The sequence below is a fragment of the Fringilla coelebs genome, assembly GCF_963513975.1.
Source record: "Fringilla coelebs genome assembly, chromosome: 6".
NCBI lineage: Eukaryota > Metazoa > Chordata > Aves > Passeriformes > Fringillidae > Fringilla > Fringilla coelebs.
In genome coordinates this window covers 23,487,133-23,508,892 of record NC_140034.1, presented here as the reverse complement: position 1 = coordinate 23,508,892, position 21,760 = coordinate 23,487,133, and the positions used below count along the sequence as shown (strand labels likewise).

Here is a 21,760-nt window from a genome sequence, read left to right as displayed (position 1 = left end):
CTCACCTCAAAATGCTCTTTGTAGTAAATGATACCACACAGGGGCCCACCAACACAAGCATAGCACTCATGCATATCCCTAAACCACAAAAAACAGGGGATAATGAAGATCTCCTATTTCCCTACCACTGCCTGGCTTGAGGCCTTGAAGTGGGACCTTCAGTTAAGACAGACAGACACTGAATCTGAAGAACAGAGCCAAACACAGGCTGAGGATGTGCTGGTCATCTACCAACAAATCTCTAGAGAGCTCCCAGAAGCTCTCACCAAAGGGAGAATTTCTATTCCATCTTCTTCTACCTTCTTGTCAGTGACACTGATGATTGTGCCCTTTTCCCTTGAAGTTTCATCTTAAGGTTTCCATAAATATCTTTCTTGATCATTCACTCCTTGTCAGGTGGGTGAACTGAGAGAATCCTCCTTCTTTATGTGGGAGCAGAGAAAGATTTTCCACTGCAGTTTCTCATTTGGCATGAAGTAAAGGCAGCATCTCTAGCTCCTTCAGCTTCTTCTCAGTGGTTCAGTAAAAGGGCTCCCAACTATTCCCACACTGCAGACCTCCTGCAGACATACCTTGGCAGCCCCTCATGGTCCAGGCAGCATCAAATTCCCTGTCTAATCTTCTGTGTCCTTCTCTTGGCACCACAAGTCATGCCCCAGGCTACAGTGTGGCACCATCTTTGTCACCTATTCAGTGCACAAAACTTGACAGGTTAGGCTTTTTGAGTAGGAACCAAGATCTAGCCTTTCTGCCTACAGCCTAAATGCACCAAGATCAGCTTTGTACCCCTCTCTCAACAAGAGGCCCTTTGCTGACCTCCCAACATGACAGAAGTTCTGATGTACTGACAGACTTCTAAAGAGGCAGGACAGCTCTGGAGGTGACAGACAACCCTTTGCACCCTTTCCCTAATGAGAACTGGAAAACCAGTAGCTTTTGCCAAAAGGTTACACCTTCTCCCAAGAAGCAGTCTAGGAAGCCAAGAGCAACATGGTGTGTGGGCTGGAATCTCTCTGGCTCATAGTAGTTTCTCTGATCTAAAGACCACACTGCAGCAATACCAGCCTGCCTCCAAAACAGACAGCTGCAAAGAAACTTTTGCTCTTGCTTAGGTCCTGCACGGAGCAAATCCAGAATGCCTGCGTATGTCCAGTGCAGCGAGTCCCAAGGAGAAAGGGGTCCACCTAGTGCAGTCAGAGCAGTACTGCCAGAACCGCGGGCAGAGCACAGCACACAGCACAGCAACGCTACAAGTGACACTGGTGCCTGGTGCTGTGCACAGCCCCTTGGAGCGAGAGGCAGACCCTCTGCAAGGGGCAGCACCCCACGTGGACACCACTTGCTCCATCTACTGCATCGGCACAGAGCAAGCGCAGGCAAGTGGAACCTGGCTAGGCTGAACAGACATGGCACATTTACATTTAGCAAGAACAGCAATCCAAGATGAAGCCTGCGTGTTTACAGGGGCTGAAGGCTGGCTTTAGGTCAGGGAAGAAAAGCCTTGGTAGCTGCTGGCTTGCTACCTTTCCAGCAGTACTGCTGCACTTTTATTTCCCATAAAAGATCTCAAAAGAGACTTGACCTAGGTCAGTTTGTGTGAAATGGATCAAGAATGGATCTTCCTGGTTCAGAAAGCAACTCCTCTGGCCTACTTGTAGCTATCACAGCTGAAAGAAATTGAGTTTATCTAATGTATTCTACCTACAAGGTCTTACACTTTTCAAAGGCAGTTCTGGCTGGCACCACTTTCAAGATCTGGGAGCATAAAGAGAGGGTTGAAACACCTTGAAGGGGTTTAGACAAATCTTTTAACCACATTCTTTTAGTCCCTTCTACAAAATGTGACATCTCTCTCTGACACCAACATAACTAGGCAGATATTGTCGGCTACAGGAAATGGAAAGGGCTAAACTGAAAGAGCCACTGCTCCACATCCTATCCATGTGTATCCCTATGTGACAAAGTCAGAGCAGATCATATACGAGCTCCTGTAACATCTGCTGATGAAACTGAAACTAGCTGGCTATCAGCTCTGAGCACTAGAAACAAATAGGCAAAACAGTGCTGAACATAGGCACTGCTAAATAGTTTAAAAAGGCTTTTAGGAAGCTTGACAAAAAATGCCTGTGGCATGGTCTAGAAAAGCTCATCGTTTGCCACAGGTGGTTCCCTTGAGACCAAAGTCATGCAGTGCTCCCACACTCACGTGAAAGACTCAAGTCTTAAAACAATTTGGTTATGATCAGATAAAACACAAAAGAGGGAACAAAAATAGCTTCCCCATACCTCCTTTCATCCAGAAGCAGGTGAATCACCGACTTAAAAGACATCTAGCGGCAGATAAAAAACTATAGAAAATGACTAATCGAAAGGATGTTGTTCTGGAAACTTCTAGACTTCCCATTCCATGGAGTCTTAGAAAGGAGTGGAGTTCCAGTCTTTCATTAAACCATGAATGTTAGACAGAGACTAAATGATAAACCAAGTTATGGAAAAGCTTCCCAGACAACTGTAAGTCAAAAGGACTTGTGAACCCTTAGGCAGTACTCCTGCTCTCCTCTATCACCTCAACCTCCCTTCCCGCTGGCAAGAGCAGGCAGCAACCACTCTATGAAACCTGAGAGCCTGTATGACCTAAAATTCCAAGTCAGGCTTAAATAGCACTGAAGCACAGAGAGCTCTGTACTTTATTTATATACATATATATATAAGATTTTTCTTCTTTTTATATATAAAAGACACAACATATTAATTCTTCTGACCTCAATTTTTTTGGTTTCACTTACTCTGAACAAGTAAAAACCATCATCCCAAGAACTTACAGCAAAGCCACCACAGGTTCCTGGGGCCAAGAGAATCCTGTTCAGCAGGAAAAAAGAAAAGTATTTGGAAAAGCCCACTGTAAACTGGGCAGTGGAGAGTCAGCAGTACATGTGAGAAAGACTTCCAAGTCATTTGCTTGGAAGGTCAGGAATAAGCAACGCTAGCCTGAAAGAACCCAGATTCTACCTGCATGTAAATGCACAAGCAATACCAATCAACCTCATAGACTTTTTTTAGTAAGACCTTTCAATAAACACACACACATATATATACAGCCTTCTCTTGCAGAGACAGTTAAGTAGTTCCACAATCAGGACAGGGCAGACCAGTCAGCACCACCTGGCCAGTGGTTCACAAAGTACCGAGGATGCTCCTGTGTGCATGCTCATGGTTAATTCATTTCATTGTTTCTGAAGGGAAGGCCATTAAGTCTTGGAGACAGGCTCAGTGCAAACACACACAGAGCTGCAGTATGTTGTAACAGCTGTGTCACAGGGTAAGGGAGATGAGAGGGAGCAGCAGGGAAAAGAACAAATATAAACCCTCTGGAGACTGCCGAAAGTGTCTGCAAACAGTGTCCATCCATGGTAAGTCCAGTTACAATTTGACAGAGAAGGAAGTTCCACATGAGCAACCCTTCTCTGCCTGGGGGTTGCTCACCACCTGGAAGGAGCTTCGGATCAGCTCTTGGCTGAAATCCACCATGGATCCTTTCACAAAGGCCAGGCTGTCCACATCCACAACCACACGGGCACCACCTTGTTCAAACACCCTGAAAAATAAAAGCAGCATATTTAACCACTAACTGTGCCAAAGACCTTACAGAGAGGCACAACCTCAGCGTGCTCCTTATCTCACAGGCTTCTTCCCTTCAATGCAAGACACTATCATCTCACACATACCCCTCCTGCCATTTTTGCCAAGAACAGTAACACCTGACCACCAAAATGTCCCTTTGTCCTTGCCTGTCATCAGGATTGATAACTGTGTCCAAGGAAAACTTGTACTGGAAGCCAGAGCAGCCACCTCCTTCCACCTGCAGCCTGAGAAACTCTGATCCTTCTGCAATCTCCAGCAGCCTCTGCAAATAAATAAGAGGACAAGGATTAAAAGGCTTGCTGAACAAACTAGCGAACACTCAAACTTCTCACTGCGTGACGGCAGGGCAGGCAGGGTGGAAACCCTTCCAGAGACACCAGACCGCTCCCAGAGTCCCCACCTTCACGCAGCTCTCGCTGAGGAAGATCTGTCCTTCGCTGGGGCCGTTCTCCGTCGGGCCCGGCTCGGAGAAGGACGACGCCCAGCGCAGCAGGGAGCCAGCTGGGCGGGCAGGGCCGGCCGGGGGCCTCGGGAGCAGTCGGCCTGGGCACGGTGAAGCGGAGCACCGGCTGCCTCGGGAAGAAGGGAGAGGGGCGCCTCAGAGGGGTGCGCGCCGCCGGAGCGGGCGACGGGCCCGGCCCCTACAGCCACCACCCCCTGCCGCGCAGCGGGGACGTTCTGTGCCCCCGAGGGAGTGTCCAGGGGGCCGAGTGCCCAAGGGAACGGTACCTCGTCCGGCCGCCCAGCGCCAACATCCACCACCGCCGCAGCGCCGCCGGCGCCGCCATGCCAGCCCAGCCCCGCCCCGCCGCCATGGCGGAAGTGCGGCCGCGGCGGGCGGGAGAGGAGGCCGCGCCCACAGCGGGGCGGCACCGGGCGGCCGTGCCCGTGCCGGTAGCGGTGACCCTTCGCTGGCGGTGCTCGGCGTCAGCTTCGGGGAACGCGTTACAGTCGCTCAAAGGCACGAAGCTGCTGTTCGCTCTTGGGGGTGTTTGCAGCCATGAAACAGTGAAAAGTAGTAAAACAAACAGCGAGCGCTGTACGTCCGCGCATGCTTGTCCCGGCATTAGCCGTAGGGTTGTCCTGAGCAGAACCCAGAGAAGGATCAAGGTGCCGCCGCAGGGCAGTTGGGTAGGCTGGAGAGCAAGCACGGGGCTTTTAGGGTTTCTCCCTTATTCCGGCTTTTCTGCTTTGCTCTCCTTTATCAGGTGGAGGCCACTCGTCCCTGGTTGGAGCCCTTGCCCGGCGCTGCCGGCTGTGCTCACCGCACGCCCACACTGTCCCTCGCCTCCCGCCGCAGCCAGGGCGGGAGCAGGCCCCGGCCCCGGAGGGCCCCCCGGCTGCAGGCAGGCCTCTACGGCCACCCGGGCTCGTTGCCGTCCCACCGTGGTTTCAGCTTCTCTTGATCGTTTGCCGTGTGACAATGGCCTAGCCGGTCGATCCTGGAGCTCTCGTGGTTAAAAGAGTCTTTATCTCTTTGTTCCTCATGTGATTCTGGGGGAGGAATCCTGTTCCTCAGCCCTAGCCAGGTCTGTGGAGAGTCATACAGTGGCTGCGTGAAAGACTGGTGGAAGAAAACCTGTCATCCCAGCAGGAGGGGGTGATTTACCATCAGAAGACTTCAGGACCTTGTCACAGTTTGCTTTCTCACCGTCCTGCTCCAAGCAAAGTGATTCTTCTGTAACCACGGGCTTTTGCTTTTTGTTCCACCCTGAGCATGTAAATAAAGGCTGGTTTGAGCTGTTTAATTTTGCATACTCTTGGGTTAGCTCTAATGATGCTAGGATAAAGCCAGGAAAGTACCACAGGCAGGGTACCAGCAGGAGTGGTACTAATGCAGGCACCTGCAATAGTTGATGAATCCTCATCAGGTGTATTAGAACACTGAATGTTTAAATAAAAACATATTGGGGTGTTTCTCAATTATTATCAATGTGGCATCCCAAAAGCTGACAACTTTGGAGGAGGGAATGAAAGCCTCCTGGGGGAAGTGGAGGGATCATACCAGATATTTTCCCATATTTCATTAGCTTTCTTTCTCACTGCTGTAGGGTCTATGAGATTGATCTTGCTGCATTTCTCCATGTTGTGGCTGTATTCACTGTGAACACCTTTTGGAGAATGAATGTAGCCCCAAAAAACAGACACTTACTTTGGAGTTGCCTTCATTTTTACTGTGTTAAGGTGACAGAAATGTGGCAAACAGCTTCAAGGGTCTTCGGGACATTGCTGAAATGATTACTGCAGACTGAAAGAATGAGGAGAAGGCCAATCGGCGTCACTCACAGTTAATATAATTGTTAATCTGCTGTGCTGAGGAGAGACTCATGTTCTGGGGACAACTTTTTGGTGTGACAAGGGGAGGTGAGGGTAATTAAGGAGAACAGCTATTCCCTTGCAGCTCATCACTGGCCATTTTTTCCTTCAGTCAGCTATGTGGTACAGGGATGGTTGGTTGCTTTTTTATTTTCATGGAATTACAGTCTAGTTTTTCTTCCTTCTTGGGTTCTGATTTTGTTGGTCATCTTGTTTCTGATAGGTAGACATAATCTCTTTTTAAGTTTGTGTTTTGATTTTCTGTTCTTATTCCGGTTTGTGGTGTCTTGGTTTGGGGAGTTCCTTTAGCTCTCTTTAAGCCCGCTGTATTGAAGAGATTTATCTGAGAGTTGAATTCTCTAGCTATTTTGCTCATTTCTCCTCTGCAATATGATGCTAAAATGATCTTGTATCTATTTTGAAGGGAAACGAAACTTGTTTCAGTGCTTCAGAAACTGGTGGTAATAAAACCTATGGCATGGTGTTGAATTTAAGAGTGGATGTGATGAATTTAAATGTGAATTCTGATGATTTGTAGCAAAAGGAGCATGTTCTGGCTGAAAGAACAGTTAAATTGATTAGTCTCTGTATAGGGATTTTCTTGAAAACCTGTCTGCTGTATTCACTGACATTGTAGTGCCTGCAAGTACATCTGTTTACTGAGCTGCAAGTGCTGTGCTGTTGGAGGGATTTGGATTAATCAGGTGTAGATAGCTGATAGTAGAACTTCAGGCTTTTTCCTCATGTAATAGAATTGGTTGAACTACAAAAATTAACAAGTCCAGTATCAGTCTTGCTGAAGAGAATTTGTCTGCGAGCTTTCTTAGGCTTTTCCACTGGTGTTTCTGCACTGCAGCAGAAGCTCCCTGTGATGTTGGTAATCTGAAAGGACCTCCATCCGCAAAATAAGAGATCAGCCTGAAGTTGATTTGAATCTTTCTTAAGCAATTTTTGGCTCCAAGGGAACCTGAAGGCTTATGCCTGTTATCAGATGTCACAGGGGACATGTGCCTAAAAGCAAGGTCTGTTTGGCCCAAGATGCTTATGCTGCCCTAGGGAATTTAAGCTTTAGTAACGTTATTGCAAAACTGACACCATAGTAATGTATGATATCAGCTAAAAACCTTGGGCAGAAGGTTTCTGCTTCTTTCTTCTGAAAAGGCCTTGGCTGTAGATTTACAGACATACACTTATCAGGCTTTTTACTACTCCAATTTGGGGTGTGGGGAGAGAAAACGTTAATTTTGATCCTAGATGAAATGATTTTTAGTTCAAAGCCTTCGAAGTATGTGTTGACTTGTATGTACACAGTCACTGCCATTGTGTAAAAGCATCTGTGAAGCAAAGATACGTGGTGAGTTGTTTCACAGGGAGGCATCCTGATTTAATGGACTGTGGAATTTGCTCCCAAGCAAATTCCAAGGACTGCTTATCCTGTGAATGTGTGACTTTATGGTGTTGCTCTGACTTGACTGCAGTTCTGTTACCAGCAGTCAGATAGGCAGCTTTGTTTACCATCTGTAAGACTTGAAGGATGTGGATAAGGGAAGCCTTTTGAAGGGCATGCTTTCCATGCACAAGGAAAAGCCTTTATCTGGGTCAGTTATAAAGTGTGCTAGGTAGTGTTAAATACATGGCCTAGTCTCAGCAGGGGTTTTTTGAGGGTGTTTTTTTGTTTGTTTGTTTTTAATAGGGCTTTGGTAAGTATCCTGCTATGCATGTGTCTGGAAACTGAATGCTTAGTTCAAATCTAAAAAAAAAACCATTAAAAAGCCCCACACCCCTTTCTGATGTGACACCTTTTGCAGAGGGCCTGAGCAAAGCGTGGGGTGCCACCTCTGAGTCACTGGGCTGTGCAGCTGAGCAGGCAGACACCTCACTGGGACAGAGGTCTGAAGGGGGACGCTGTGTCAGCTCTGCCACGTTCCTACCAAATCAGCACTCACGTGCCTCTTACTGTGTTGTAACATGATCCCAGAAAGACTAAAATTTGCTACCATGTAAAATTGTTGAAAAATTGTCAACTTCAGCTTGGGTCAAATGCTTTCTGAAGCATCATCTGGTTTGCCTTGGCATCCACAGCACAAAGCAGGGAGTCTCTAGCAATTCACAAGCTTGAGAAACAGAACTGGCGTGTGTATGCTCTGTGAAAGGTGGCAGACACGCCAGGTACTCAGCAGATGTAACTCTTGGCACTCGTGTTACGCAAACAGCTTTCAACATGCAGAACACGAGGTATGGGATATGTACGAACAAGGCCACGGACGAGTCTACTACAGCAGCTCTGCGGGCGTTATGGTTTATCCCCTTTCAGTAGGGGCAGCAAAAGAGCTTCCCGGTCCATGGCACTGCCTGTATCTTAGCCTGTCCTCCGGCTGCCGCCCTTGACACTGACTGTCCCAGCACAGCTCGGGAGTGGGCACGTCCAGTGGCAGCGCTCTTGGAGACGGTGTCAGCCTGTCTGTCTGTCCAAGGTCTGTAGTTCCAGCACACCACCACCACCACTCCCGGGCTGTCCTGTGGTCCCCTGTCACGACGGGGCTCCCACCGCCCGTCTCCCGGCCGCAGCCTTGCCCTCGGCCACGGGGGCGGGCGGTTCCTCCCCCCGGCCACCCCCGGGAGCGCACAGTGGCCCCGGCCCGGCCCCTCGGGCGGGGCCCGCCCCAGCTGACCGGCGGGCGGGGCCGCCGCGCTCATGTGACACCGCGGAGCCGCCGCTGTCGCCGCCGCCGTGCCCGCTGCCGCCATGGTGCCCTGCCCGCTCGCCCTGCTCCTGGCGCTGGGCGCTGCCGCCACCGCCCTGGCCGAGCCCCTCCGCTTCGTTGACTGCGGTGAGTGGCTCCGGCCCGCGGCCGCGGGGCAGCCGGCGGAGAGCAGCAGGCGGAGGCGGCCCGGTAATCCCGACTCTTCCTTGCAGGTTCTATAGACGGCAGCATCCAGGAGGTGAACGTGAGCCCCTGCCCCACTCAGCCATGCCTGCTCCACAAGGGGACATCCTACAGCATCAACGTCACCTTCGCCAGCAGTAAGGAGCACATCCCCAGCGGGAGTGGGCAGGGGCAGGTGATCCTCTCTGTGTCCCACTGCTGGCAGGAGAGAAGGGCGGCTGGAGAAGGATCTGGGTGGGAGGAAGTGTCCCTTAGTTGTGTTCTTGCAGCCTCTGGGCTGTGTGAAGGGCACGTGTGGTATATGTGTGTTTTCCGTATTTTGCAGAGATCGAGAGCCAGGGCAGTAAAGCAAGGGTGTACGGGGAGATGCTGCATGTGGACATACCCTTCCCTATTCCTGAGCCTGATGGATGCAAGTCTGGGATCCAGTGCCCCATTCAGAAGGGCCATTCCTACAGCTACCTGAATAAACTGCCTGTGAAGAGCGAGTACCCCAGTGTAAGTATATAGGAAGCTGGTCAGCTTCTCAGCTACTGCCCATACTGGAGTAGTCTCACCACCTGCCTTTAAGGGAAGACACCTTGTTCTGTTCTGGTGAAACAGAGTAGACACCATAGACTGGTGTTCTTTTTGCTGTATGACTCTAGTTTCAAGTTCCCACTTTGGGACAGGCCCAGCAAAGGAAGCAGCCTAGCTCCAGCTGCTGAGAAGTGGCTTCAGCTGCTCCAGTATCTTCCTGCGCCGTGCTTCCCACCAGAGCCTGTTGAGAACGCTCCCAGACTGGGCGTGCTTGACTCTGGAGTGTGGTTCAGCTAGGGATGCTGCAGGGTGTTTCCACTCTCCTTTTGCAGGAAGTGGGAATTTGAGTGCAGTGTGTGGAGGTCTCCTGTGTCATGTAACTGGGTGCTCTCCATCCACAGATGATGCTCCAGGAATCAGTGTGTGAGCGTGGGCCACCTACTGCACGCAGGGGCAATGCCCGAACTCTGTCCTCTTTGTGCAGAGCTCCCAGGACCTCCTTGTTCCACACAAGTGATAACTTTTCTCCCCATGCCCTTGCCTTAAGATTTCCTGAATGTTCTTATTTCCCTCTACTTCCCTCTCTTTCAGATTAAACTGATTGTGAAGTGGGAGCTGGTAGACGACCAGGACCAGATGTTGTTCTGCTGGAAGATACCAGTGCAGATTACCAGCTGAGGAGCTCTGCCATTAGTAGGGTTTGGGGAGGGGAAAACCAGAAACAACACAGGCCAAATTATTTTATATAACAAACATTTCTTACTGCTTCCTTCAGAGTTCTGCAGCCTCTGAGCAGCCAGCACTGTGTTCCTTGCAAGATCAGCCCCTGGCAGAGTGCTCTTACTGTGTTTAGGTGACACCCCTGGGGTGTTCTCCTAGCAGCTCAAAGGGCAGCAGTGTCTGCTGCAGGAGTGACTGAGCATCATCCTCCAGCTTCTCCACAGAGGCACTTTATCTGTTAGACATGGAGCTGTCTGTCCTCACAAAGGAATTTCTCAGTGATGAACCTGGCTATTGTCTGAGCTGCTACCTGATAATCCTTCAGTGCCTCTTCTAGAATGTCAGCTGCATCCACCTTCCCATGTTTCTCTTGCTGTCTTGTGATCAGGATGCCCCCAGGACCTGCATTTGCTATCCATGCAGTGAAGCAGAGGGAAGGAGAGGAGTCTTTGCCTGAACTGACAGCCTGTTCTGTCCTGGGCTTCTGCTCAAGCCAGCAGGATGCCAGCTGGGAAAACTTCCGTTTTGTGGATGCAAAGCCAAATGGTGTTCAATGTCTCTGCAGGGATGATTCTTTCTCTAACCAATGGTTTGCACTATTACTAACTTGGAGCTGCTGTGAGCTCCTGAATCTCTTTTTATAACTTTCCTTTTAATAAAGGCTAGACAAAATCTGCTTGTGTTGTATTCTGTGAGTGAAGAGGATCGGGAGGAAAAGCAGAGTGTCTGGGCATCTTCTAGCTGGGATTCAGCTGGTCTTCGTAGCTGAAGGCATGTATAGAGGTGGTGTAAGTGTGGGTGACCTGGAAGGAGCCAAACATCTCTTGCTGGTATCCAGCTGGCAATGTCTGGCTGTGCTCCTGCTTTGCTAGTCCTATGCAGGCTTGAAATTGTGCAAAGGCTCCCTGAAGAGGTGGTGGCACAGAACATAGCCTTGCTTGCTGCATCATAGGTAAAGGTCTTCATACAGAACCCTCCCGGGGCTGGAAAAACAACTGCCAGACCTGCCAGAGGGCCCTCACCAACTGCAGTAAGCTAAACTTTCTCACGTGGGAACTGCAGCTCCCTTGTGTGAAAACAAGGCAGGGTGTGAACACCTACAACTTCCGTGCTGTCTGCAGGGACTGGAGTTGGCTCCTGCCACTGGTGCTGGGCTGGGGATTTGGCCTGGCAAAGCTCCCTACTCCGGTTTGGGGCCAGGAGGAGGCCCTGTGCCAGCTGAGAGGGCTAAGAATTGGCTTAAAAGTGGGATGGCTGTCCCCTTGGCAGAGGCAAAACAAGCATAGCTCTGACAAGCCCCAGTGTCTTGAGCCACAGGGGCCCAAAATAAATGTTTTATTTAACAACATGAGAGAAGTTTCCAGCAGACTCAGTTAAAAAAAAATAACCACCAACAACTTTACAGAAAGGAAACTGGACTTGCTCCCCCTCCCCCTGCCCAGCCAGCATGGGGCACAAAGTATAGGGCTAAAGGCCACGGGAGAGCTGGCCCTGGGGCCCCTCAGGCCTCTTTCCCATGCCCCAAGGTTAGGCAGCAGCTCTAGAAAGCTGGGGTGGAACCCCCATCTAAGCTCCGGCCAGGGGGCTAGACGCTTCACAAGGAGTGGGGCCAGCACCCGCGGTGTGGGTAAGGCTTGTCACTAGGTCAGTGCAGCAGTGGCAGGGAGATGAACCCCCTTTCTTGGCAGGGTGAGGGGACAGGCAGGGGCTGTGTGGCAAGGGAATGTGTCCTGTGAGCCTCCATGACACAGGGCAATGTGACAGGTGCTGAGGGTTGGGGTGGGCTCTGCTGCAGGAAGAGCAGGGGCTGGCAGGGCCAAGAGGGGTGCAGAGGCTGGGAGCTCAGCCCTGACCTAGAGAGGGGTGGTGGGGAAGCTGTGCACTTCGAAGGCGAAGGAACAAAGAGCCTCGAAGCACCCACGGCCGTGGGAGGCCTTTCTCTGTGCTCCCAGGTCCCAGAGCCATGCGCAGGGGAGCACCCTCACCCCTGCTCTCCTAGAGCTATGCAGCTGCTGGGTTCTGGGCTGTCTGGGGCACGCAGTGGTGTGACCGGGCCAGGGCCACGTAGCCTGGCAAGCACTGGCAGCGGTAGGAGCCCTCTGTGTTCTCGCAGGTGCCACCTCGGCACAGGGGCTCAGGGTTGCCCACTTCCTCACACTCGTTGATATCTGCAAGGAGAAGGATTGGGCTGAGCTGGTGGCACAGTGAGTAGTCCTAGCCCACATCCACAGCCACGTCCTTGTGCTCCTGCCATCCCCACTAGTCCTCCCACACAGGTTCTGCCTGCTCTGTCACCCAACCAGTACCTTCAGGATGTCCACAGTGACCCCACCAGCCTCCCATGCCCTCAGCATATCTGCAGAGCATCTGTAGTATCCAAGGGTGGCATCCCCAGCGTCCTTCAGCACAGTACTGAACCCTGCCCCAGGTACGCCTGACAAGAGCCCCTCCATGCTCTGCAGCTGGTGACACCCCCTGGTTAGCAGCTTTTGGCTAACAAGCTGTAATAGCCTAAGATCTGGGGAAAAGGCCACTTCTAGCCTTGGAAAATGCCCTTTTCTGATCCAACAAGGTCAGCTGAGGGTGGCCCTGAGAGGCCGGTTATCACCTCCAGGACCAAAACACAGAGGGACTTCGTGCTGCACAAACAACAGCTTATTTTATTAACCTGAAAACTGTGCCAAAGGGCTCAGCTGGCCAGTTTGTCAGGCTGTAGTGTGCATGTGAGCCCTACAGCAGCTGCCCTACTGTGACAGGTCTGCTCTGCTACATGTACTCACCCAGACACTCTGCCTGAGATACACCCACTTGTGGTGGGGCCATGAGCAGGACAGAGCAGCCATGTACAACCCCAGAACCGCTGTTCGCACCCACAGGTGCAAACAGAGCCCAAATCCTCACCAAGCAAGGCAGGCCCCACCCCTCTGACCACAAACTCCAGACTCAGCCCCCACTGATCAGCAGGGGGTGGGGAGCAGCTGATGGGTTCAGCTGGCCACCCAAGGGAGAAAGAAAGCCCCAGCGGTTGCCAATGGAGCCTGGGAGGACCACAGTGCTCTGCCACCCCAGGGACCTTGGATTATCTCTAGCATAGGTGGAGCAGGCCATCTGACAAAGAAAGAGAAGTGCAACCCCAGAGAGGGATGCTGGAAGCAAAATTTTAAGGAGGTAAGAGAAAGCACAGCAGTCACAGGAGGAAGATGGAGAGGGGAAACATGAGAAGAGGGAGCTTGAGGAACAAGGTAGACTTCATACACAGCCAAACCAATTGTTGCACTGACACTGTGGATTCACAGTAAACCTCAGGATCAGACATTGCCATGAACAGAATGGCTTGCTTGGAAGCCCAAGGAGAAGTCAGGCACATCAAGGGAGATGTGCTTTGCAGCCTCAGAAGCAAGGGAAAGTAAAATCTGAAAGAGCAGACAGGCTGGTGTGGCCACCAAATCAAGAGGAGAAATGAAACAAGGACACTTTAGCCCAGAGAGACCCAAAAGCCAGAATCAACAGCGTAGTGTTGCTAGCACTCTGCACCAAGTCCTGGAGTCTGCCCACTTGGGCAGGGGTGGGGACACACAGCCCACTCTCAGGGCACGGGTAAGCTGTTGCCTTAGGGAAGTGAGAGGGGAAGTGCTGCAGCAGCTGCAGGAATACTCTCTAAAGGCCTGAAGTCAGCAAGGTAAAAACATGGTGATGACTAAGAATCAAGCAGGAGAACTGAAAGGAAAGAAACAGGCTGCAGTGTAAAATGAGGGCTAGTTAGTTCAGGATAGAAAAGGCAACAAGAAAAGGCTCCATAAATATGTTAGCAGGAAACAATGGGGAATGTCAGTCTATTTCTTATCAACAGAGAAAACAAGCCAGTGGAGCTGGCTGGAGCAGCTAACACGGGTTTTTTTCCAGCCATCATAAAAACACTCATGGTGATCAGACAGGGCACAAACCATATTTGAAGTGTTTAAACAAGGGTGCAGAAGCAAGGGAGAAAAAGGTCACACTGTGATGGAGAGGTTCAACAATCAGATATAAAGCAGTTACATCCATAAGGTTTGTGGCAATGCAAATTCATGTGCTTAAATGTTGCCTGCAGTCCCTTAAAAGCTGACAGTTCTCTCTGAATGGGAGCATGAAGGAGGCCTCCGAAAAGCAGCAAAAGATAAATCTCATAACCATCTTCAAAAACAGAGAAGGGAAAATCCAAAATTATAGTCTGCTCACCCCTAAGCAGTTCAGGTTTGTGAGTGATTAGGTCATAACCCTCTAAAGAATAACAAGATCATTAAATAGCTGGTGCAGATCAGTTAAGGCCTGATTACGTTAAGCCAATCTGCTTCTCTTCCCTGACCTGATAACTGGCCTGTCAGATAAGGGAGAAGTGGTGGATATGATGTGCCTTGGCCATGGTGAGGATTTCAACACACTCTCACATGACACACTCAAACAGATTGAGAAAATACTCTCTAGATTAAACTGTGGCAATTGCACAATGGACCACACAGCTGCACTCCAAAGACAATTAGCAATACCTGGCTGTTACAACAAAAACCCTTTAAAGCACAGGCTGCAGTGGTCTGTCCTTACCCCTACTCCAAGAAAATGTTGTCATTAAGGTAGACAAAGGAAGAATCCCCATGCTTATAAAATATACCACCAGACTGCAAGCACTTTGCAGGGTTCAGACTTACTCTGATATAGCAGCAGTCCAAATTCAACCAGACAAAATTAATTCAAGGCAAATGCAAAGCATTATGACTGGAAAACAGTGCGCAAACGCAGAAGAGAGAGTAACATCTCAGGCTGCCGTTCTGCACAGCTGCATTTGGGGTGGTATAGACCATGGGTTCTATACCACCCCAAATGCAGCTGTATGAAGAAGCTGCACCATTGTTTTGTACAGTAAGGATGCCGTGAGTTGGAGTAAGTGCTGTGCCTAAGGAAAAAAAGAGCATCTTCATCTGCTCTGATGAGTGCCTGAGGTCTCAGCTGGCTTGGAGACATATAAGTGAAAAGGATGGAGACATGGCATAGGGATTTAGAAGAAATGCAGAGAGAAAATTTAGAAACCATGTCTCATAGGGCAGGGTGGAAAGTGAGGAATTTCACCAGGGCAGTGGCAAATGTAGAGGACATTAATCACAGTAACAATGGCTAGTGATGTACAAGAGTGGTATGAGAAGACAGGAGACATCAGCCGCTCTCGGTGATGCCCGAGCTGCTCTTACCTAGATGCCAGCAGAAAGTGGCCGGCGGAACTTCCACGAGGGCCCTCCCAGCCGTATGGGAAGGAATCGGAAGAGCGGGACTGCTCCTGCTGCCGTCCCGGCCGGCACCGGCAGGGAGCAGCCGCGGCCAGGGGACGCGGGGCCTCACTCACCCACGCAGGCCATGCGGGTCATGTCCAGCTGGAAGCCGTCGAAGCAGTCGCAGGTGTATCCCTCCGGGACGCGCACGCAGCGCCCGTTCTCGCAGCCGTTGAGGATCCCGCACTCCTCCGCCTGCAGCCCCTCGAAGCCCTCGTAGAGACCTGGAGGGCGGCAAGGTGGGGTCGGAGCAGGGTGAGCCTCAGCCCAGTCACACAGGGAATATCGGGCATGCAGCAAGACAGTGACTGACCAGGACTGACTCAGGACTGACTCAGAACAGCCAGGAACAGAGCTTGCTCCAAGCCTGGAGCAGCCCGGGCAGGGTGGGAACTACGAGGCAGTCCCCATGGACACAGTCTGGGTGGGGAGGCACTGCTCTGTCTCTCCAATACTCACCAGCTTGGCCGGGCAGGTAGCGGGGTGGAGACCGTGCTGGGCCATGGTGGAGAGGGCTGCCACGGAACTCACTGCTGGGTACCCTCCGAGGGAAACTGGCCTCGGGGTTTCCGTACTCAGACTCCAGGTAGTTGTAGTAGGGGCTGGGAAGGCCATAGTGGGGGTCTTCCAAGCCGGGTCCGTACTCATACCTAGGTCTTTCTCGGAGCTCAGCCCCTCTCTCACTGTCTTCACTGGCCCCATTACACAGGAAAGCAAAATCAGCTGCAGGTGGTGAGGAAAAGGAGGGGTCAGTGCAGCCTGGCTCAAGGTCCACTATAAGGCCAGAGGGTCACATCCACACTGGGTCAGCTGAGCCCGGCGTGCATTCAGTGCCCTCCAAAGCTGCAGCTCTGTAGTTTGTTGATTGTCAAGAAGACTAGCTCCTGTCTGGCACCAGCAGGTTCTTAGGCAGCAAGAACCCCAGTTCCGAGGGTGCTCCCATCCCCAGCTAATACTACCTCCTAATGTGTGCAGAAGCAGTGGGATGCACAGAGCAACTCTCCCCTCAAGTACCTTGGACTTGCTGCAAACCAGTTTCAGGTACATTCTACCCACTAGTGCAGCTCAGCCCTAGGGAAGTGTGTGTGGGGTTACCTACTCCTTGGGCTGGCTCCAGCAGTGCAGCAATCTTACACATGACATGGTAAGTGACAGCCTAGCCCATTCCCACCTCTGCTGGGAGATGCTTGCCCACGCCACCCAACTTACCAGAGGACCTGTGGGGACAAAGTGCACAGTTCTGGCCCCAGGCTTCGCCGAGCCGGCAGCAGCACTCAGTATACGTGGTCTGCTGGCCATGCAGCAGGTCTTGGCAGATGTAGTCGGCAACGGTCTGCCAGCAGACGTCCAGGTGGATTTCATACTCCTCCAAGGTATCTGTGAGTGACACAAGCAAAGGATGCCATGGAAATCATCCAGAAGAGCGCCTGCCCATCTTGTTCCAAGAGAAATGACCATGTGCCCCAGCTCCTGCCCCCCCTTGCCGTGGGTGCACCCTGTTCTGGTGCTGACACACCTCAGCCAGATACCAAGTCCCCACCCACTGCTCCCTCTTGGAGGACCCAGCCATGGGGAGGATGTGTGGGGCAAAGGTGTGCTGCAGTGGGGGATCAGGCTCACCTGCCCTGCTGGAGAAATTCACACACCGGTTGCCAGTGGCATCCAGCACAAGAGGGAGGCTGCAGAAGCAGTGATAGGAGCCTTCTGTGTTCAGACACTCGCCATTGATGCAGTACACTTCATTCTGACACTCATCCTGATCTGCCCACACACAAGGACAAGGCAATGTTTCAGGCTGGCAGACATAAGCAATGTGACCCTTTCCCTGCCCAAAAGGGGACCTCGTGGCCCTCAGGCCCTCCTCTCTTGCTCCCCAGGAGGGTCCCAGGAAGCCTGTTACCTAGACCGGCCCAGCAGGGACAAGTCTGGGTGTAGCAGCACAGCTGTCCCCCCCTGTGCAGTGGGGTGCCCGTGGCTCTTTGAGGCCATCTTACCAACACACTCAAGCCTGCTGGAGTCATAGAAGTATCCTGTACGGCAGAAGCACTTGTAGCCTGGCACCGTGTTCAAACACTGTCCGTTGCGGCAGAACTCAGAGCCAAATATCTCACACTCGTCCATGTCTGAAAGAGGGATGGAGGAAGGGCAAGTATCTCAGGAAGCAGAGCCATGGAAACATGCTGGGTGCTATACCTGCAGAAAGCTGTCACAGCACCTTGCCTGAATCACTGGCAGGTCCCTGAGTGAGCCCCCCTCTTCTCCCACAGGCCCCGTGCTTGGGAGCAGAGGGAGAAGCATCCCCAGGCAGAGCAGGAGGAGGGATGGTGTGAGCAGGACACTCACAAACAGGAAATTCATGTGTATATTAAGCACACAACTCTCATGGAAGTAAAGTGCCAAACTGAGCGAGCTGGCCACTGGGAGATCTGATCAGTAACTGGAAGAGCTGTGTCTTAATGGTCCCCATCCCTGGTTCATAATGGGAGACTTGCACCAAGAAAGAATCACTGCCAGCAACGAGGTAGGACTGGAGGAAGGGGCACTTCCAGCTCAACAATACTGGCAGTCTGGGATTTCTCTGGAATGGGGAAAACAGCAGCAGGATGTTAGCATCCGCCATGATAGACCTAGGGAGATAGTTTTGTCAATGCATTTTCATGCAGGGTTTTACATACTGCTGTCCCTCTTCCCCCTGGAAGAAATGAAAGAAAATGGTGCTAGTACCTGTGAAAGAGACTTTTCCTGAGAGCGGATCTTCCTGGGGAATGTAGCCCTTCCCAAGAGGGCAGATCTCTTGGTATTCCACTGAACAAGATACAGATGCCAAGAGGAGATGGAGAGAAAAGAAGCAGCTCATTAGTGCAATCAAGGTGGAGCTGGCAGGCAGAGCACTGGCCCTGCCTGGTGTGGTGGGGTCACAGTCCTACCTGTGCCTGGGATGGGGCAGGGGTAAGTCTCACAGTTGTCACCCCAGGCTGCCCCCACCGTACAGCAGCACTCCTCCTTGGTGATGTTCTTGGCCAGGACGCTGTCACACAGGCGGACGTCACTGATGTGGTAGTAACACTGCTTGCGCTCTGCGCTGTCAGAGACGTGGGCTGCATGTGTGTCAGAGCCCTCTGGAAGACAGCAGAGCAGGGACAGGATGGGGTCCTTGGCACCCCAACACAGCACCCCATACCGAGGAGGTCCCAGAGCACACTCATCACCAGCAGTGGGGCCTTCCCAGGTCCTCACTTTCAGGCTTCTGAGCTCTCCCCCGACTAAAACTTGCCCATTATCTGTGGAGGCTTGTACAGACCTGTCAGCCCCTCATCTTTATCTCACCCCAGCCACGGCTACCACGCTCCTGCTCTAGCTGCCACCCATGCTCTGTCAGAGTTGCCTACTCACCCACGGCAGCTCGGGGCTTGCACTGCCCTGCCTCTGTGTTGTACTCCTCGTGGTCACTGGGGCAGAGGCACAGGAAGGATCCCTCCACATTCTCACAAAGCGCAGTTCCACACACGGCGACCATCAGCTCACACTCATTCACATCTGCAAAGCAAAGAGCAGCAGTGGGCAGCAGTAGCCCTGCCTCTGCATGGGCAGCCTGTGCACGGTCTGCAGCATGAAGCTACCCTGCTGTAGGGAGACGAAAGATGCTAGGGACGATCTGAGAACTACATTCACACTGTGGCTCAACACAAGTCTGGCAGGAGCCTCACGCCCTGCTCTTAGTGGATCCAGAACCTGAACTCCAGCTTGCTGAAATCCAGTGGGTTGCTGGATCACAGAATCATGTAGGTTTGGAGGACTCCAGTCGAACCTCCTGCTCAGTTACAAGACCCCACCAGGCTGCTCAGAGCTTTTTCTTGTTGGGTCTTTAAAATCTCCAAGGATGGCAGCTGAACAAACATCACAGGCAACTGTTCCACTGTCTGCCTGTCTTCACAATGAAAACTTTCTTCCTTATAATACACCCTGCCTGTTCTCTACAGGCACCCATTAAAGTACCTTTCTAGCACCTTCAGTGCCTCCATCCCCCAAGGACCTCCTTTCCACCTGGACAGAAAAAGGCTCCATGTTCACTGTTAAACACTCACTTTTTCAGAGCCTGGTCCTTTGCAATCCCAAAGATCTGCTGTGATAAGGGAAGGCATTTTGACTCCATGAGCTGCCCTGTCCATGTGTGTGATTCTCAATGCATGAGTGCAGTCCCTGTCTGTGGTCTGGGAGCCATCACACAGCAGGGATGCCAGTCTGGCATCTGCCAATGGCTCTCCTTTACTGACTGCAGACTCACCAATGCAGTAGTGCCCGGAAGGGGAGCTCTCATAGCCACGGTCACAGAGGCAGCGGAAGGAGCCATCCGAGTTCTCGCAGAAGCCGTGGCTCCCGCACAGCGTCTCATTGGCACATTCATCAATGTCTGCAGCAAAGCCAAAAGCAAGAATTCTCCTAGTCCCCACTTCTCCCAATGGACACCCCTACTCAGGCCCTTTGGCTCCGACCCCAAGATCTGGGACTGGGACAGGCATTTCCATGATGTGAGGGACTGGGTCTGGCTGCTCCAGTTACCTAGGAGTGTGCATGTTAAGAGAATCTAACACTGAAAGCCACAAAGAAGCCAAGTGAATGGAGCAATAGGGGCAGGGCGGGAATGGGAAATTGATGGGAAGTAAGGGAGGTGACTGGCAGGAGTGGCTGAGGGTAGGAGTTTCCTGCAGAGATGTAAAGGGACACAGAGTCTACAAGCTCCAGCTACTGCATGGAAACCTTCTTGGACCAGTCAGAACAGCTGTGTGTTCACAGCCCAAGGTTCCCAAAGCCAGGAGCAGCTCCACATGCTAAGGCTGAGTCTTAAGGCAGCTCAGAGCCCAGTTGCTGGCAGCAGCTCCTCCCTGCTGCAACCTTTCCTGAGTTGGGGGGAGCCTCAAAAACTGCAAAAACCCCTTTGCTCTTTCCTCTTTGTTGGAGCCTGGGCTTCAAACCCCGACTCACTAGCCTAGCATGCTCTGGTACCAGCAACCTTTCCACTCACCCAGGCCTGCCAGGCAGGTGACTGGCAGTGGCCCCAGCAAGCACAGCTTACAGGGAGCTACGGTCCAGCCCCAAGCCTGGAATGGCTGTAACCTGCCCAGGACTCTCCCCAAGCGGAAAGCAGCACAATGTGGTGTCTGTTCCAGATGCCAGGAAGAGAGAAGTCTAGACGCAAGCAGGCAGCGCAGCCAAGAAAACAAATTCTCAGCATTATCTGCTTCTCCACCAGCCACACATTTCCTCCTCCTCCTCCTTCTCCTTCTCCCCTGCACCTCTGGCAGAGATGTCCAACAAGCACCCTGTTCCTGCCAGGGTGAGGGACAGGGAGAGCCAGCGCTGTACTCACCAATGCAGTCCCCCAAGGGGGTCCAGTGGAAGCCAGGCTGGCAGCCCATGATACAGCGGTAGGAGCCCAGGCTGTTCTGGCACCGCCAGGTGCCGCAGATGGCATCCCCATATTCTTTACACTCATCCACGTCTGCAGGAAGGAGAGCAAGGGGATGGAGATGGTCAGATGGGGACCCTGTTTGTTCAATGCAGCACCTCGGTCTGCTTCAGCTGGCCAGAGGCCTTGAACCAGTGCTAGTCATTCTTACAAGTCACCAGCAACTTTGAGTGCTGGGAGCAGAACTGCCCTCCCCCCTGCACTAGCTTCTTTGGCCCCTCAGATTCTGGGAGGCTGATCTCCTCAGCAATGATCTCTCACCCACGCAATCATCAGTCTCCTGGGAGTGTTTGAATCCATTTTCACACAGACATCTGTAGGAGCCTTCCGTGTTCAGACACTGGCCTTGTGAGCACAGGGACTTGTCTGCACATTCGTCCACATCTGTGAAATCAAGACAAAAACATCAGCCTGGATCTCACAGCAGGGCAGGAAGCAGAGGGCAGGACCTAAGGTATGTTCCTGCCACCCTTCAACTCACCTTGGCAGCTGATTCCACCAGCCACATTTGAGAAGCCAGGAGCACAAATGCAGAAGTAGGATCCTTGACTGTTGAGACATTCGCCATTGGGACTACAGATCTCACTGTTCAGGCACTCATTCACATCTGCAGAGGGAGCAGAATCAGGACCATGCACACAGCCCTGGGGTACATCCTTCACCAAAGCCACATGGATTCCCCGTTCCCAGTCTCTTACAGGCAGCCCTCAAAGGGCTCCTGGCCCCTTATTTTCTCATCATGGAAACAGAGATCTTCCCTGTCCATGGTAAGCCCAAATTTGACTACAGCCTTATGGATGTGCCATGCACGGTGGCATCACTTGCCTTGGCACCAGCATCCTCCCTGCTGAGAAAGAAGGAGGATCCAGTATGTCTGGGACCCAGAGGGCTGTGTGGATGGGGTTCAT

At 52.0% G+C, this 21,760-nt stretch overlaps 3 protein-coding genes across 5 annotated transcripts in view; 1 reads left to right on the top strand and 2 right to left on the bottom strand.

Annotated features, from left to right (window-relative positions):
- Positions 1–2,766: 2,766 nt before the first annotated feature.
- Positions 2,767–4,467, bottom strand: ISCA2 (iron-sulfur cluster assembly 2). The gene is made up of 4 exons (XM_084208411.1): positions 4,372–4,467; positions 4,043–4,211; positions 3,789–3,904; positions 2,767–3,595 (listed from the first exon to the last, which is right to left on the bottom strand). The coding sequence occupies exons 1-4, from the start codon at positions 4,455–4,457 to the stop codon at positions 3,421–3,423; spliced, it is 546 nt and encodes a 181-aa protein (XP_084064537.1). The 5' UTR covers positions 4,458–4,467; the 3' UTR covers positions 2,767–3,420.
- Positions 4,468–8,651: 4,184 nt separating this feature from the next.
- Positions 8,652–10,722, top strand: NPC2 (NPC intracellular cholesterol transporter 2). Its single transcript, XM_084208412.1, has 4 exons — positions 8,652–8,789; positions 8,876–8,983; positions 9,172–9,344; positions 9,957–10,722. The coding sequence occupies exons 1-4, from the start codon at positions 8,705–8,707 to the stop codon at positions 10,041–10,043; spliced, it is 453 nt and encodes a 150-aa protein (XP_084064538.1). The 5' UTR covers positions 8,652–8,704; the 3' UTR covers positions 10,044–10,722.
- A 667-nt stretch (positions 10,723–11,389) lies between these two features.
- LTBP2 (latent transforming growth factor beta binding protein 2) overlaps positions 11,390–21,760 on the bottom strand; it is a 71,756-nt gene continuing 61,385 nt past the window's right edge. For 2 of the 3 annotated variants that reach the window (XM_084208392.1, XM_084208393.1), the window contains 13 exons: positions 21,334–21,459; positions 21,114–21,236; positions 20,754–20,885; positions 19,671–19,796; positions 18,779–18,922; positions 18,313–18,504; positions 18,110–18,190; positions 17,380–17,508; positions 17,006–17,146; positions 16,595–16,762; positions 15,845–16,108; positions 15,460–15,609; positions 11,390–12,253 (listed from right to left, as the gene is read on the bottom strand). In XM_084208392.1, the coding sequence (XP_084064518.1) occupies positions 12,087–12,253; positions 15,460–15,609; positions 15,845–16,108; positions 16,595–16,762; positions 17,006–17,146; positions 17,380–17,508; positions 18,110–18,190; positions 18,313–18,504; positions 18,779–18,922; positions 19,671–19,796; positions 20,754–20,885; positions 21,114–21,236; positions 21,334–21,459 (1,943 nt within the window). In that variant the 3' untranslated portion in view covers positions 11,390–12,086. Of the gene's footprint in view, positions 12,254–15,459; positions 15,610–15,844; positions 16,109–16,594; positions 16,763–17,005; positions 17,147–17,379; positions 17,509–17,778; positions 17,964–18,109; positions 18,191–18,312; positions 18,505–18,778; positions 18,923–19,670; positions 19,797–20,753; positions 20,886–21,113; positions 21,237–21,333; positions 21,460–21,760 lie in introns of those variants that run through there. The other variant, XM_084208394.1, reaches the window with a different exon arrangement.